At 37.3% G+C, this 17,881-nt stretch overlaps 1 protein-coding gene across 2 annotated transcripts; it reads right to left on the bottom strand.

Annotated features, from left to right (window-relative positions):
• Positions 1-829: 829 nt before the first annotated feature.
• Positions 830-17,250, bottom strand: LOC137277859 (uncharacterized). Of its 2 annotated transcripts, XM_067809826.1 has the most exons (5): positions 17,115-17,250; positions 12,963-13,096; positions 11,605-11,767; positions 7,244-7,373; positions 830-6,665 (listed from the first exon to the last, which is right to left on the bottom strand). In XM_067809826.1, the coding sequence occupies exons 2-5, from the start codon at positions 13,081-13,083 to the stop codon at positions 6,522-6,524; spliced, it is 558 nt and encodes a 185-aa protein (XP_067665927.1). In that variant the 5' UTR covers positions 13,084-13,096; positions 17,115-17,250; the 3' UTR covers positions 830-6,521. The 2 variants fall into 2 exon arrangements, with proteins under 2 accessions (XP_067665927.1, XP_067665928.1); XM_067809827.1 differs by lacking the exon at positions 17,115-17,250 and having other exon boundaries at positions 6,424-6,665; positions 12,963-13,124.
• Positions 17,251-17,881: the final 631 nt, after the last annotated feature.

A 17,881-nucleotide genomic window follows, 5' to 3' on the forward strand; every position in this document is an offset into this window, starting at 1 on the left:
ACAGTGTAAGCAGTAATCCACATCACTTTGGTACAATGACATGCCATCAGTTTGATCACCACCCTGTTTGTCCAACCAGTCCTGATTCTATGATGAAAATGGACTACAAACATCCTGAATAATTGCGGTTTTGAGGTGGGGTAGTCTAGTGTTTAAGGTGTTCTCTTGTAATGCAAAAGACTTTGGTCCAGTTCCTTACACCATTTCAGGTGTCCCTGTCGGTAAATGTTTAATAAAAGCTACTTGGAAAAACATGCAAACCTTATGATACAAAAACCTACCAAATCTAAGGATAATAGAAATAACAATGCAGTGATATCTGACAATGAATGATCAAACAACTATTAAAAAAATCTCTCGAAATTTGATTGATGTGGCAGGTTTTGTTAACTTCAAACTTCATCCCAGATTTCAAACTTGATTTTACCTGTATTTTCCTAGCATATTTTCAGCTATGATAGTTAATGATCATATGATCATGATAGTGATGATCATATCTCCATAACTGTTTATAGCCCTTTGTAGGTAACTTACACATTCACGTATCAGTTACTTTCAATGTGAGTTCTGTTAACTGAAAACAATAGTTTACAATCACATGGTCTCCAATAATTGCCATTGGTGAGAACACAGCTATTTGACAACGCTATTTCTCAATAGTGTCCTTGTCAAATCTGATTTTATTGTGTAGTAATCATGCTAACGGTAGCCTTGCAATTACAGAGATACAATGTATTGGAAATGGGTCAAACTTAAGTTTACACAAGGTGTGGGATGTGTGTTTGTTATCCAAGTACACTAACATCTTCAAATGAAAACAAAATGCCCATTATACATGAATCAGTTTATTCCACGTAGTGGCAAGAAAAATCTGCAATATGGCCATGAATATCAACTACATCGTGACTGTAGCAGACAATACTTTCTTTGTGCATGTACATAAAACATACCAGAAAAACAATACTGGCTAAAAACAACTAACAATAACCAAAATAATCTGACATGCCATGTATTCTCAATTTGTGTCAAATGCTATATTAAATAAGAAGAAATGTATAAAAAACAGACATAGCAAACTATATTTAATCAGACTGAAAAATGAATAGGGACTTCATGTGATGAAACAATCTCTATTAAAATTGTATTCATATGCTCTTCTCAAAAATACTTTGTGTGTGTAATATCATGTGAAAATGGAACACGATTCCTGGCATGATAAAACTAAAACACTGCTGGTGTTCACAAAACTGGGGAAAAACATACAGGGTACTGACAGCACCAATGAGGTAACTCTAGCATGCCTCTATATATTATATGCTTTTCAGTAAGTGTAAAGATATACATGTATATCCCCTATTGGCCATAATGACACCTTTTTGATTTATGAAACTTAAGAATCTGACAAACAAAATGAAATTAGGAAATTGCTTATTGATTCTTTTCTAAATTTTTTATCAGTCAAAACTCAGTTGATGAAACTTGCTAATAATAGTTTATCAGGCAGTTCTACAATGGAGATATAATTTGCAATATAAACAAGAGAAGAAGGAATGTTGCCTAAAAACTTGTGGCATTATCAAGATTAAACAATGATCTAGAAGTTATTCAAGGAATGATCCTTGGAACATGATGCTTACAACAGAGAAAACAGTGTTTGACTAAGTCAGGAGTGCATTAGATTACTTTGCTCATGATACATTTGATACTTACCAAGAATACTTGTATCATGATTCTCACCACAGATATAACTGGTGAGTCAAAACACATACTTTTGACAAGTGATATCGATGCATATCACAAGGGGAAAAGTTGATTATGTTTTACAATTTGGACAACTAAGATATTGGTTTGAGATGCAATGTTTTAAAAAATATATATCATGCAAGTTTCAAAATGTTTCACTCTGCAATGACATTGCAGAAAACAAATCATGATTAATATTGTGCACACATTCCTGTCAGTCTGTCATCATATGCATCACGGTTCTTGTTACAGATTACAAGAGTATAGTTCTCAGATTCAATGAATTCTTATAAAAAAACTAACAGTCATTGATAAATAATCTTAAATTAGTGCTACATAACAGTGGTTATCCAAAGCATTTGCATACATATCAAGTGTTTACAACACCATGCTTTTCCTACTAGTACATTACAACCCTTTTCACGTGTGATCACAGGTAAAGGGCATTATATGCACATACAGATTCCTGCAACAAACTTTGCAAATCTCATCTTATTCAGCATTTTTCATCTACACTGGGACCTTGTTAATCGTGACTGTTCATTTTCATGGATCAGTAATAAGTCTGGATTAATGAATCATGGGAATGTTTTTATGTATAGATGCATATGCAGACAAACAATGACAGAATTCCCAAATACATGTATATCATGTCATGGAAGTTTTACTGGACAAGCACTGTTACTGGTTACACTGTATCAAGATAACATACAAAATTCTCATCATAATTTGCAACTAATTTCACGAAAATGAAGTTTTGAGTAGTTCAAGTCAGTTAATGTATGATGGTAACACAGGTTGTTCATTAATACGGCTGCAAACCTAACGGATCAAGGTGTATATCTTCACATCAATGGTAGAGGTGAGATATAGCTAAGTGCTGGGAGGAATGAAAGAGTATGGAGTTACATTACTTAATATCAGATGAAACACCAAGAATCTGCACATTGTATTCATATGGGAAGCAAGACCTGAGAACTCTGCATGGTTCATGAAAACTTGGAAGGATGTATTGAATGGAGACAATTAGCATGATAAGGAAGCGGTAATTATGATTTACATTTGTGTTCAAAGGGTACCTAACAAAAGCACCTAAAATCCAATTTGGATTTGTGTCACTGTTGTACAAACATTCATAAACCAATGGACAGCATTGTTCAAGTTTCATTGCCATCACTTGTATTTGTGTTCCACTTAACATAGACACATTGAATACAGACTTTCACTTACTAACATTTCATGAAGATAATGTTTAACACAGATGTTTTCTTTTGGGCAGATAAAAGTCATTATAGCTACAGCTCAGTTATTATGTGGACAGGTCAGGCTTTCTCTGAATGGTATCTTGTAGGATATTTCCAGCTGTGATCAGTCAGTAAGTAATATTGCTTTTTGCTTAAAAAATACTACATGCTAATAACTGAAATCAAGCCTGTTTTTAAAAAATAAATCAGTTCATAGACTTTTCATGACCAATAGTCAACAGTCAAAGTATTTCAGTCACATAAAGTACAGAGTTACTAATAAATGCTCTTATATACATCTGAAAATTGCCTGTCAGAATGTCACAGGATTCTGAACGGACCATGACTATCATGGCTTCCATGTTAATTTTTGTAATTCCACATACAATAAGTATTAGTATGCAAACACTTGCTACATGAGTGTGTGGATTTCACATTCATGCATTTTTTCAGTTTCAAATTACTTCACCTCTACTATCTTGTTGCACATATACAATATGAAAACCAATTGAGGATTAAGATATTTCATTTGCCACACAAGTTATCTCTTACTTATTAATATTTTTAGGTTTCACGTTTCAACAGTATTAAATTTTTGCAAAGGAGTTCATTTTGAAGTTACTTCAAACAATTTTAACCACAAAACTGTAGTACCCAAAATGTGTAATATACATAATTCTGTATGATTTAACATCGGATAATACGTGTAATAATAATATTGTGTCTCTAAAAATCTGCTGAAAACTCTAGGTTCATTACTCTAAGGGAGGTAACTCACACATGTTACCATGGATGAAGGGCAAGGTGCAAATGGGAACTGCTGCCAAACACCTAACAGGCCTAAATAGGCCCTAATTTTTAATCAGAGTGATTGCAATACTAGGGATTTATCTTGGATTTCAAACTACGTACTTTCAGCAGGCAAATTGGAAAAAAATTGTTTTGTACCAAATTGGGATTGTATTTTAAATTCTTATTTTCGGAAACTGGTATTGTAACTCAAGCAAGCAGGTAAAACTAGTTAATATGCACATATATACCATTACTTAGTGATAACTACAAGTCACCTGATCAAGTCAAGTTAATATCCCTGAATACATACTGTCTACACATTTCATATTACCTTTCATCAAATGATTTCAACAGACTTTCATGGAATGCCAGGAACTTTTTAATACATAAACAACATGAAGGAAATGTTATAAACATCATAGCATCCTCCGAGGACTACTGTTCAACACATCCAACAGTGTTATTGTGACCACTGCATCTTAATTAAAATACATTCAACAGTGACCAACTATGCTGTAAGTGGCAATAATCATGATAACTGTCGACAAAGAATTATCTAACACTGTTTATGCTGAGCAGGCTACAGGTTAGTTTACACAAAAAGAATATACACAAACTCTAGTACAAGGTCATTAGCAGACGGCCAAAAGTAATTATATTATGTGTGCATGGTTAATGCATATTAATGCATGTCATGAAGCATACAAATGTAACTTAATGTTACAAACCCTGAATCAATCATTTCCACTGGTTTACCTCAGTCTCATTGCTTTAATGTGTACATGTAGAATCTAAGCTTTTCTTCATATCAACTTGGCTTGAGTCTATGAAAAATTGGAAGCTTCTTTTCTGCAGGTCATTAACATATAGTTCAAATTTGGTCTGTAATTTTGTTACATATGATAAATAATTTTAGATTTTGTGACGAAACATTCAGATTTTGACATCATTTTTACTGTCTAGGCTGTCCAAATAATGACAGAGTATGCAGAATAGTTTTCTTTCATTGTTTGACCATCTCTGCTACAGATGTTGTAGAGTTTCAGTAAGATCCCTGGCCTCTGCAAAAGAGGAAGCGTGAACATAGTGAAAGTCGGTTAGCTTTTCATGTAAGTAGTTGTTGGTATAACCTGATGAGAAAGAATGTTATTTTTGTTCAAACGGTATCTCAGGATCTGACACTTCAACTGTGATGATTAGAATGAAGACATAGACAGTGACATACAGCATATTTAAAGGAATATGGGCATACATACACATCAATATTTATGCTGAGATGGTGACTACAAATACAATTCTGTTTTGCAATATATCATAGAGGAGAAGCGGATTTGCTGATTCCGAAAACCAGAAGGGTCCATTGGAGCTATCTTATCGTGTACATGACATGTAAGATGCATTGATAAAGCTGGTAGCTACCTTTGATGGCCAGTACATCACTTCCTGCCCACATCCTCACCTGATGATCAGTGTATACAGAATGCAGTAATGTGCAAGCCTTATGAAGATATGTTCACTAAATGATATGACCGTGTAATACATTTTAAGTACATAACAAAACTGAGCATTTCAAGATGAGAGTAAAAAGTACTTGCTACATTCTTGGTTTCATTACAAAAAATGTCGATGTAGTGATCCGCAAAATATTGTAAGAGGACTAAATTGTTGGTCCCTAGAATATAGGACCAAAATTCAGTAATGGGACTGACTGGTGCCTGATTTACCAGTCTTGGACCTCGTCCAGGTCAAGTTAAGGCTGTAATACTGACACTGAGCATCAATCTCAAGATCAATACTTCCTTGTTTGTTGTCATGTGGTAAACTCACTGATTAGGTTAGGGAAGAAGTCATTGGGATCTTCGAAGAATTGACTGAAAAACTGACAGAGAAGGTGTATCCTTTTTCGTTGATATGAAAAATGGAATGTTCAATCACTGTGGCATTACTTGATGGGAGGGCATAAGCAGACACAGGCCACTGTGAAGCAGACGACAGACGAAATCTTCAAGCATGTCACTTTTGTGAAGAAAGACAATACTTGGAATAGTTCCACTTGGTCATATACAAGCCACAGTTTCATGCCATGCATGCTGATCTTTGAACATGAGAGGAGCTGAGATGTCACTGAGAACAACGTAGATTCACATCAGTCCTGTTCATGTACACACCTTGAGAGCACAAAAGTGTGAGAAGAAAGTTGTCTCCAGCATGTCCAGTGCTCAGTGAGGTAACTCACCATTTAATGTCACGCAACAGGACACTGAAAACCTTACACAATGGTCCTTGCAAACCTCATGGTTGATCATATAGGTTGTGAAAATTCTTGCCAAAGTCTGTGACAAAAGCTTCAATACACGAGCATGGAACCAGGTAGGACCCAAAGTCTTCAAATTTGATCTTGATAACACACAAATCAATCATCAAAAGTTGTCAAAACTAATCCAAGATCTTTTGACTGACGGCTTACGGATTATTCAGAGAACATGGTCTAAATTCATCCTGTACAATCCAGTGTAATTCAGGATTCTGACTGTGGTGACTGTCTATGAAGCTGGAGCTACAGCAACCAGTTCTCAAAGTTATCATCATAAAGGAACAGTTCAAAATTCAGCAGTGTTAGAACATTGTGTACAATATAATAATGTCGAGGTAAATAACTCTTTCATACATGTATCTTTTCACATGCTCTGTATGAAGTCCACGAGAATGTCAGCGTCTTCTATTCTGGTGTTTGTGACTTAACTAGCTGGTGGACAGGTCCTGCAAGCCTTCAGTCAAAGTTGTAGTGTCTTCTGTTGAATCACTCAGAGATGGAATGCTGAATGCTGATGCCTCAAACTGGGTGCCGCAGTCCCCTATCCAGTAATCCTTGTGGTACGCATGTGACTGTGCAAGATAAGAGTGAGTTATTATTTATCGTCACATTGACAATATATCATGATGAGAACAAATTCAATGTTTATAAAGAATGTGTATATTTTATAAAATCTGTCATCAAAGGGCAGGAACACAATTAGATTATCACAGTTCGAATAAACCCAGCATGTGACTAACTAATAGCACTATCTGGATGATATATAATCTATAAACAGGCTATAGGTGGCCAACAACTGAAGTTAGATCACCATACTAGAGACCATGGGGACTTACTGACTGTACAAGAAAAGAATAAAGATTACACAGATAATGAACATCAGCAACAGGGGGGAGTAAATATGGGTACAGTAGCATCCAGAGCATCATCTTAATAAATTTCTTTTCCACTCAGTCACATATAGGGATTAATCAACTGATATCTAGTTAATGATTATTGATAACTATAACACAGTAAGCGCTAATGACACAATTGTGTTTAATGCCAGAAGTGAGACTATATACAATATCCCTGAAGTTTGTAAAGTACTTCCATGTGCTCAGAGACACTAAGTTTCAACCACACTGAACACCAAGGTATTCATACTGACCATTTTGAGGTTCCTGTTCCACACTCTCCCACACTGACCTTTGCACATAGGGCAAGGTCGGGTCATGGCAAAGTTCCCACACTCTTTACAGTTTGCTGTGAACACATTGTCAAACCAGATTTTGCCACATCTGAAATCATAGTGACTTTCAGTGAATATATCCTTCAAATATGCTACATGTACGCATCAAATTTGGGATCATCCGATGTGACACAACATTATATTTAGAGGATGACCTCAAATGACTTGTGTCAGATGATAATGCAGGAGTATGGGTATCTGAAAGAAACTGTAAAATGACATAAGTGAATACAGCAAACACTGGGCCCTGTTTCAGTCTGTCATAATTACTGATACTAGCAAAACATGACTTGTACTAACAATAAAGTGCTGGTTCGTTTGACTTCTAGGCATGAACTGACCCTGACAGATAAGGATTTCTGCTCTAACATAAACATAAGTTAAGACAGATTATATACCGTTTTTGCTAAATTTTCATGCATAAGAATGCTCTACTGATCTTTGTTACCCATGTCAGAACTACTAAAACTACAAGCCAAATACACCCCGGTCTCAAACTGTCAAACAGAAGGTCTTGTTTTACTTGGATAAACATATATATAACAATATATATATAAGTACTCTGATCTTCATTTGACAATTATCTCAACAACTGGAACCTGACAGTTTGTGATGAAAATGATGACGATCATAGTTACAGCTACTTCAGGAGAGCAAAGTGCAAAGTCAGTGGTGTAAAATATAGAGTGACTGTGGGTAAGTTTATAGAAAGGAAACTGGCAAACTTGTATTGTATGAACTATCTTCTTGCTGGTCTTATTGGTGTTACCATAACAACCATAAAAGTTAAAAAAACAACCAGGTATCTGACCTATCTTACATACAACACAATCAGTGAGGAAGAAATTGGAAATTTCTGCCATAAATTGTATATTTATATACTTTTCCTTTTTCATTTTATGCATGACCATGTGTAGAAAAGTGCTATGAGCTAAGATGAATTAAACCTTCATGGTCTCTGACCACCCGACCTCTGCCCCCACCCTGACATCGCCACCTGTCAATCATCTCTATAACTTGGCAGCACGCTCAGATGATCATGGGACAATCTGTGTGTGCCATTCTTGTCTTGGAGCTCTGTGATGCGGGTCAGGTTGGGTGGACATCCATTGTGTGAGATAAGATTAGTATACAAATAGACAATTTATGGTTAAGATTTCCAAATTTTTAAACTTATCCTATTTCACGTTATGCATTATCCCACAGTTGACAGGAGGGCCCCAGATTACCTTGACAACTCTGCCAGCAAGAGTATGCATAACACAATGAGGCCAGGGAAGCACCAAGTCCTGATATGATAACTCCACACCTGTGATGGGTCGCTTTAAATAACCCCTTGGCTTACATGGCACAAAAACTCTAGGGAGTGGATGATCCTGAATTAATGTTGTTTTCAGCTGCAACTTTTGACAAGTGAAAGGACAGTTTGGCAAGTAAGCCCCGCCAACCCACGATTTATCAGGTGACCTCAGTGATTTGGCCAGTCCCTGCTTCGAAACTATCTGCCACAGACATGCTGGAAGGCGGTAAAAGAGCCTGGTAGCTCAACTAGTTTTATCGTTTACTACCAATGTCCCTAACTTACCACAGGAGAGAAAGGACTTAGGAACAGAACGGTTTGAAAACCATATAGGCAATCGGAAATCAACACTTCACTGATGTAACTGCTTGGAGTGTAGAGGTCAGTAACACACATCAGACTGGCCTCACAACCTATGAAGTCATAGTTATGAAATTGCTTGGAAGCTTTCTTGCCAGTGAGTAATTGAAAAAATCACCACACTGAGCTCGATAGCAATAATGTGGCAAGAGCAATCTGAGACAGGATTAACAGCTCTCAGCAAACTCTGCTACAAATGTTCAATTCTTCCATTCACTAAAGGAGATGGGGATGGAGCTCCAAGGGTGGAGTGATCAGAGCAAGTGGGTTGCCTGCTTTGGACCAAAACAATACTGTCAGTGTACTTCATTGTATGTCAGTGAATGCACAAAATTATCTGGTAAACAAACAGTTGTCCATCATATGCTCAAGCTAAAACAGGGACAACACAGTCATCAGTTAACCAAATAAATTCCAACTCCTAAATTCCGGATAAAATGACACCTGTAACTAGACAAGGCATCACTGCTGGTACCATTCGCATAAAAAAATAAAATAGAAACTTGCTGATGATGTAGATGGGAGGAGACACAGATGTAAAAGCAGGCCATGAGTTTACCCCAGTGAGACACCACAACACTGTTACAAGTAATCTATCATAACAGAACTCAGTGAACTATGCGTGAACATCAACGTCTAGTGTCTGGAATAGGAGGGTGAAGGAACGGTTCATCAGCGGGCGTCGAATATCCCAATGCATGAGACAAAAATGTAGCCAGGATCCATGCACTGGACATAAACAGAGCACTGGGAGTAAGTGGTACACTTGGAGACAGAGCTGATCCTACAAGGGATGGACACTCACCAAGAGAAGTCAAGCGACCGGCTCCCTGAGACGAAATGATGTAATAATGACAACAAAGTCTCTGCCACAAGTGCTGCACTAGGTGGGAAGATAATACCAGCCTTACCAGTATCACAAGATGAACCAGTAAACACAGCAAGAGAGGCTCTCCCACTGGGAACAAAGGTTGCATAGGAGACAAGCGCCAAACAGGTAGTATTAGAAGCAAGTGCTGAACTGTGAGTAAGCACTGGGAGTAAGCGTGGAACCAGTAATGCTGTGAAGAAGCGTCAAACTGGCACACTGTAAGTGCTGAACTGGGAACCCTATGAGTAAGTTTTGAATGGGCACACTGTGAGTCAGCGCCGAACCAGGAACAAGCACTGCTCTAAAAAAAAAGCAAGCGGTGTTCTGAATAAAAGCGTTGTCTCCAGTAATTGACACTGAAGAGGTAAGCGATGGTCCAAAATAGCAGGGTAATGTACCGCACTTGACACCAGTATAGTATGAGAAGTAGATGCAGACCTCGCCGAAGTAGACAGCGCTAGACTGAACCGTGCATTCTATGAGTAAGTGCTGATCCGGGCACTCTGTGCTGTTTGTTGAGACATCCACGTATATTTACCTCTCATCATCTGGTTGTATTCACTCTTGGCTTGATTATGATGTAGTGAGTGAGTGTGTGAATTTAGCTTTACACCGCACTCAGCAATATTCCAGCCATATGGCGGCGGTCTGTAAATAATCGAGTCTGAACCAGAATCCAGTAAACAACATGGGCATCGATCTGCACAGTTGGAAACCAATGACTTGTGTCAACCAAGTCAGCCAGCCTGACCACCCAATCCAGTTAGTCACCTCTTATGACAAGCATAGTCACCTTTTATGGCAAGCATGGGTTGCTGAAGGCCTATTCTACCCTGAGATCTTCATGGGTCGATAACGATGTAAGAACCTACATCGAAATGTCTATGCATTAAATAAGAAGTTTTCATCTTTAAGTTGTATGTTCCATTTCAATGAACGCTGTGAGTAAGCACCGAACTGGGGGTAAACGGAGCACTGGCTCAAAGTGCCAGGTCCAGACTCTAACCAAAGCGGCGCTCTAGCCTGTGGGAAAGCGATACGCTGAAGTGGATCTATGATCCGTAAGCACTGCTTGTAAAGTGCAATCACATTCTGCTTCAAATTGCATAATGTTAATTCGCTTCACATTCCATAATTTATCCAATTTGGATACGCATGAGCATGCACCATTTGGACACGGAAATGGAGGTAAATAAATGTGTGTGAGGAGAAACAGCAACCCGCATTGTGTCCAAGTTATTGTAGGCTTAAAAAAGAACTGAAGACCTACACTTGAATGAGCAGTTGCAAACAGAACACCATACAGTATTGGCGCCCTGAAGCGGACACCTAATGAGAACAGTACATGAGCAGAAACGCTGACGAACAGGAAGTGAACTGGATTATAATCACTGGATTGGAGTGACCACTGTAGATAAGCTCGCATGACAAAAGTCACTGTAGGTAAGTTGAATGCCACTCCCGTCAAAGAGATACAGTACCAGTTGTCTCTTTGTCCTGGTAGGACAATCTCTCTTCAAATGTTGAGATGATGAAGGACCCTTCGAAGAGGAAGAGGAGTGCTGCATAATGTGCAATAGGGTAAGTTTAAAATTTTATTTTTCAACATCATTATTTTTGTTTTCATTATTCAGGCCAAACAAAAAATGTAATTATTTTTTGTTTACCATTGCAAGTACAGTAACATGGCCACAAGATGTACAAATAATCTCATGATATACATGTACACGGGTAGAGAGTCACACTCACAGGTGGCAGGTTGAGATCTTTCTCTGGTAGGCTTCTGACTGCATGAGTTCCTCCACCTCGTCACGAGTATAGTCTTTACCCTGCTGGGAAGCCAAGTCGGTGTTGGGGGGTACTTGTACAGCATAATAGACAGTGGCTTTTGGACCATTCAGAACTTCATCAACTGTAAACATGTCACTTCAGCAATCACGTACATGTACTTACCACCACAGCTAGTATATACAGTCAAACACCTCAGCATCAAAGTTGATGGGACCTACATGGACCCACTACTTACAGCTCTCGAAGGTTGGACACAAACACAATATGATGACTAAACAAGGAATATGCAGGAAGCAAGCCTATACTTTGAGCAAGTGTTATTTTGTGCCACTTTTAGAAATTTCTTTTTTTGTGTGCCACTTTTAGAAATGTTTGATCAAAATCAAGGCACAGGACACAATAAATGGACTTTACACTTTGTAACCAAGAGAAGAATCAAGTCTGTGATTCTGTGTGGCCACCCCACTGCCCCTATTACTTCTCAGTCAATCATAAGTTTGACACATCAACAGTAGAGGGCATCACATGTACAAAAGACAGTTCACCGTTATGCGTTCTGTTGGACTACATAAGGGCGGGGGTCAATCATTCTCGTGACTGCCTGATCACAGACAGGGAAATTCTGCAGGTCACACAAAAATGCATCTAAAAGTGTTCATGGAAATAATTTAACAATATTTGCTATGCTTATTTACAGTTGTTCATGTTGACAAAGTTCAACATCATGGTGTTTGACTGTACATGACAAACTTATGCCCTGTCATCAGTTAAGCTATTTAATTAATTAGTAGCAGAGAAAAGTTGTTCCATACTGTGAACATAGCTGATAATAACATAGAACAATGTAGACTATGGAATTCACTTAGTTTCTAGAATAAGCTAAAACAACTAAACTGAAAATTCATCAAACTGATGTTCAATATATTTATTTAATAAACAAGCAATCCAATTCACATTGTCATTTCCATTTTGGGATTAAATACAAAAGATGCTAGTAAAAAATGAGCAGGGAATAGATAAGGAAACATCAGAGCTTTACAAATTCAACTTTATCATGTTTTTCAACCAATCAGAATGCAGCAAAGACTCTCGTTCATTTTACAAAGATACATAGCAGAATTGAGACCAAAAAACATCACAAATAGCACAAGTCGTAATGCGTATGGACGTTCATTGTTTCAAAAAATATTTTATAAGATGTAAGGTATCTAAAATCTTACAAACAGTTGGTCAGGTTATTTCTACTGCTAAAATGTTAATTGCAAAAACACATTCTTATCCTTTTTGCTTTCCAACAAACATAACACAAAACTTACCTTCATTGTCAGCAACAGATGGTACCACCTCCATGGCTTCTTCTTCAACACTCTCATCATCAGCAAACCCCTCATCATCACCTGTCTGATGTCCACCCTCACCACCATGATTTGCACTCATGTTGGCGTAAACACTGAAACAATTATGGCTGCATATGCATCAGGTTAAGAACACAATAATTACAGGGTTTTACAAGACATGCAAATGTGTGTCCACTACGCAGAAATTTTCAGAATGGATCCAGAAAAATATTTCACTACTTCCAAAGGGATGCACAATATTATTTACTGTACCCACAACACGTCTATGACTTTGCTAAGTGTTAGGTTGACTTTTTCAGAGCAGCTATGTACAGTCAAATCCTGATGAGTCGAATGCCATCGTGTCAAATATTATGCATAACTTGAAGTACCTGTCGGTCCCAACCATTCTATTCTACCATCATAGACATACCTATGGTTCAAATACATTGATAAAACATACATTGTCAAATTTATTACTTGGTCCCCAGCGATTCTACTCATTGGGATTTGTCTGTACATCATTTCACTCATCAGTCCAGGTTATCAATGACACATTTCAGTCTCTGAAGAAATCACCAAACCATATAGTTCTCAACAATGTCACTGCATAGGTCCCTTGTATTGCCTGCTAGGACCTGTAACGGTAACAATTAGTGTTTTTTATTATTATTACTATTTTTGGATATTTATGTAGAGCACATTTCCATGCAACTACTGCTTGCTCAAGGTGCGTAGTGGTCCCCAGAACTCCATGGTTGAGTGGAGGTAAAACCCTGAATTGTGATCCAAAGTACAGATGCGTCATCATTTTGATACAGCTTTCTTAAAATAGATACCAATTTTGTCTTGACTTGTGCTTTTTGGTTTAGGCTCTGTGAACAGATTAAAATCAAGACAATGAATATACTCTGGCTATGCTGGCATTAATTACAAAAAATATTGGCAAAGTGCTCCAGCAAAAATCACAAAGAAAAGAATCATCTTTATAACTAGTAAGAAATGTTTTGATAATGGAATTGCTAGGCATTTGGCAATTTTGTTCAAACATTTTGAATTTGGATGATATAAAGTGCCTCTCCATGGGTGGAAGGATGACAATATGTAGATGAACAACTTCTTTATTGCTATAAAAGCAACATTTCTGTGAAGGTTCTAACACCGTTCTCAAGCGAGAGATGAACAGTATGAGGAAGGGGAGCATGTATATACAAGTTACAGGATAGTTTTAATCTATTAGCATTAGTCACATGATCACAACAGGTCCAGGCATTGTGATGAGAACAAGGGTTTAACTCAAGACCCACCAGTCCTGCGTATCCGGATTACCTATCCGAGCCCTGTTAAGAATACATATTAATCTGTAGAGGATGTAAGGTGGAAGCAAGAACTTAGGGTGAAACCCATACGTGACTGACCCCAAACAACAGATTTCTACATGTTTCACAAAGTTCATAATAAAAATTATGAAACCAAATTAAGTAGATATATTGATAGCAATACCAGTTATAGAATGACACTGAAGGAAACACAGAAAGGAAACTTAACACTAAAAACAGACTTTTGAAATGGACATTTCTCCAATTCGCCTATGTTATTAAAAACAATAACTTTACCACTTACAAAATGCTTTGCTAAGTTATGAAGTATGTGTCACTGTGCAATCACAAAAAAGTATACAAGTAAACCAAGATGTAGCAATAAGAAAAACATTAATGTTTTTTTTACAATATAGCTGGACTGTGGGTTCTTTCTTTGTTGTTTAATGCCGCACTTAATACATATTCCAGGTATATGGCATCCTCAATATCTCCAGGGCATACATTCCTATGAATCTCCACTATACCCTAGATGGATCTACAGATCAGTCCAATGAATTTATTACCTCCCTTTGTTGGCTTTTTAGTCAGTCAGGTGTGTATGCTGGTAAGGTGAGCAACCACAACTTTCACTTTTTATACCCTTGAGATATTGAGGATGGGTACATGGTGGCAGTCTGTAAAAACCTGAGTCTGGAGCAGATGATCCAGTGATCAACATGATGAGCAACTATCTATGCAACTGTTGTTGTGCCCACAAAGTCAGCGGGTGTGAACACCCATCACTTTGGTCATCTCTCACCACAGGGTGACGGTGATTTTGTACACGCAGCGATTTTATAACCCAGACTGTTTCGTAGACGGTGATTTCATAGTCGTGTATAAATAATTGAATAATATTATTCTGCAAGCATATTAATTTTGATAAACCACTTGACTTATGTATTGTGAAGATTTTTTGGTTTTGTTTTCAGAGATACAAAGCTATGCGATATGAAACTTGGAACAGCTGAAGACATAAAAAGTGTGTTTGAAGATGGAACAAATATTAGCCCGTAAAAAATGTCACTTTGTGTTCAGTGGCATAATAAAAGTGAAGCAACGTAACATATCAAAGACAGACTACTGAGTTGTGGCAACAGAAACATTTTAATATATTTATGAACAAGAGAGATAATCTAATATATTTATGAACAATAACAATAGCGAGTGAGGGAGTTTAGTTTTACGTCGCACTTAGCAATATTCCAGCTATATGGCGATGGTCTGTAAATAATTGAGTCTGGACCAGACAATCCAGTGATCAACAACATGAGCATCGCTCTGCGCAACTGGGAACCGATGACATCTGTCAACCAAGTCAGCTAGTCTGACCACCCGATCCCGTTAGTCGCCTCTTACGACAAGCCTAGTCACCTTTTATGGCAAGCATGGGTTGCTGAAGGCCTATTCTACCCTGGGACCTTCACAGGTCACAATAACAATAAGACAGCATACCATAACTGTTTGTATTGGTAATGTTTGTCAGTGAATTCCACAAGTAAGAAAATAATGAAAGTTGTTGTGAATGTTAATTAGGAACTGGTGAGTTGTTTTGATTGCATTTTGTTAATTACTTTGGCGGTGACCCACCCACCTTCTCCACTGCTACTTCTGGGCTTGTGTCTGTATAGTTGAATGTTGATCAATTCTGTGGTTGTGAATGTTAAAGAGGAAATAGTGAGTTGTTTTGATTGTAAAATACTGTGTGTATAGTCAAGTGTATTGTTAATTTTTTGTCGTTGACCAACCCACTCTATCCTTCTTCTCCACTGCTACTTCTGGGCTTGTTTCCGTAGTTTAATGTTGATCATACTTACTTATGTATTTTGGTCTATATTTCAGAAAATTCAGATAATATTATATTATTTGCATGCTGCTCATCATGTTGTTTTTTTTAAAACACCAATCATACTTATCTAATATATTGTTTTATTTGCCCAAACTCAAACACTTTTCATTTACATTAATGTCATAATGGAGCCATCATAATTAATAATAATACCAAATTAACATTTACTAACATCATTTACAAACGTCTAAGACTCCACCGCTCAATCCGTCTACAAATCCACCAGATTTCCACGTCTACGAACCAGTCTGGCCTACGAATTCACTGCAAGTTTCACCACATAAGTGGGTTGACAGATTCTAATCCAGTTCTTGACGTGTGGATGTGGGTGTTGTTACACAATTTTAATGTAAAATAGTAAACTGCACTCCCACCTTTTTTCATGTTAATTTAAGTCACTGAAAGAGAATAGCATTTGGCATACAGAGGCATTACACTGTAATGTGGCATACTTAGCTGAAGTGAATGGCATAAATATTTTTATTTCACCAACATTTAAAAGCTGGACGGTTCACTAAGAAAGCAATGAAAGACCATCGTGAATGTGGCACAAATCTATAACGTAAACATTATTATCAAATCAAACCAAAATCAAATCTCTTTTTTTTAAGATTTTAGTATAGAATACGTTATCTTACAACACGTACATGCTGTGAATGGGGATCTCTGTAATATGTTATTATCCATCAAAGCACAGAAATTCAGAATTGACAGTTTGGATAGTAATGTCAGTGAATCCAACACAGTTATTGTGTATCAGTTAGTATGCTAGTTTCATGAACGATGCCTTGAGACAAATGTGGTAAGCTTACATCAGTGTCATGGGGATTGGAAACGAGGACTACTGTTCAAAACGTACGCGCTTGTCATATGATGAAATTCCTAAATGAACGAATCTATCATAGAAAAGAGTGCCCTTACCTCTATTTACGGATCCTACAAAATCAAAATGCAATTACAAGCTTTGCGTTCGGCAGCACTTGAGTGGTGTTAACACAAACACGTTAGGTTTCATAAAAGCTTCTCCAAGCTGAAATTTGTTTACTTCCTGCAGTCTGATTTTTGATAAGTCGTTAACAAGCACAACAGATTCTTTAAGAATAGTGACGTTTCTCTATTATACGGGATACACAAATTCGACTCTCCTTCAGCCCTCCTTCAATGTCAGGATATGAATTATTTTAACATTTATGAACAGCAAAAAATGCAATGAAGAATAGCGACAATCGTGTGTATTCGATTAGACGAGCATGAGGGTTTTATCGAAAAGCTTTATGTTTGAAAGTTTGGGTTCGAATCCTGAATGGGACTCAACCTAACAAAAGTGCTAAAATCGGTACTTTACGGAGAAATAATCTGTCTCACGGTCTCTGAACATCATTTCATCTTCGGCCCAATCCTTTCTGAAATTCTAAAGCCCTAAATGAATCAAGTCTAGATTTTGCTCCGTTTGCCACTGGGGTTCCTTTTCAATTTAAATGAAATGTTATCCAGATTTAGAAAGTGTTAAGTTCTCAACCCCATGTTCTCAAATCTCTAATATAGCATGTTACGTATGACAACTTTCTGAATGACATTGTGTTATTATACTATACTCAGGCTACTCATAGTTTTCAGATCCTTGTCATGGAAAGCGAGACGAATGTATAAATACAAAGTCACAGTCTTGAAGAAAAGTGCATATAGTA

Source organism: Haliotis asinina, chromosome 3 (assembly GCF_037392515.1).
Source record: "Haliotis asinina isolate JCU_RB_2024 chromosome 3, JCU_Hal_asi_v2, whole genome shotgun sequence".
Taxonomy (NCBI): Eukaryota; Metazoa; Mollusca; class Gastropoda; order Lepetellida; family Haliotidae; genus Haliotis; species Haliotis asinina.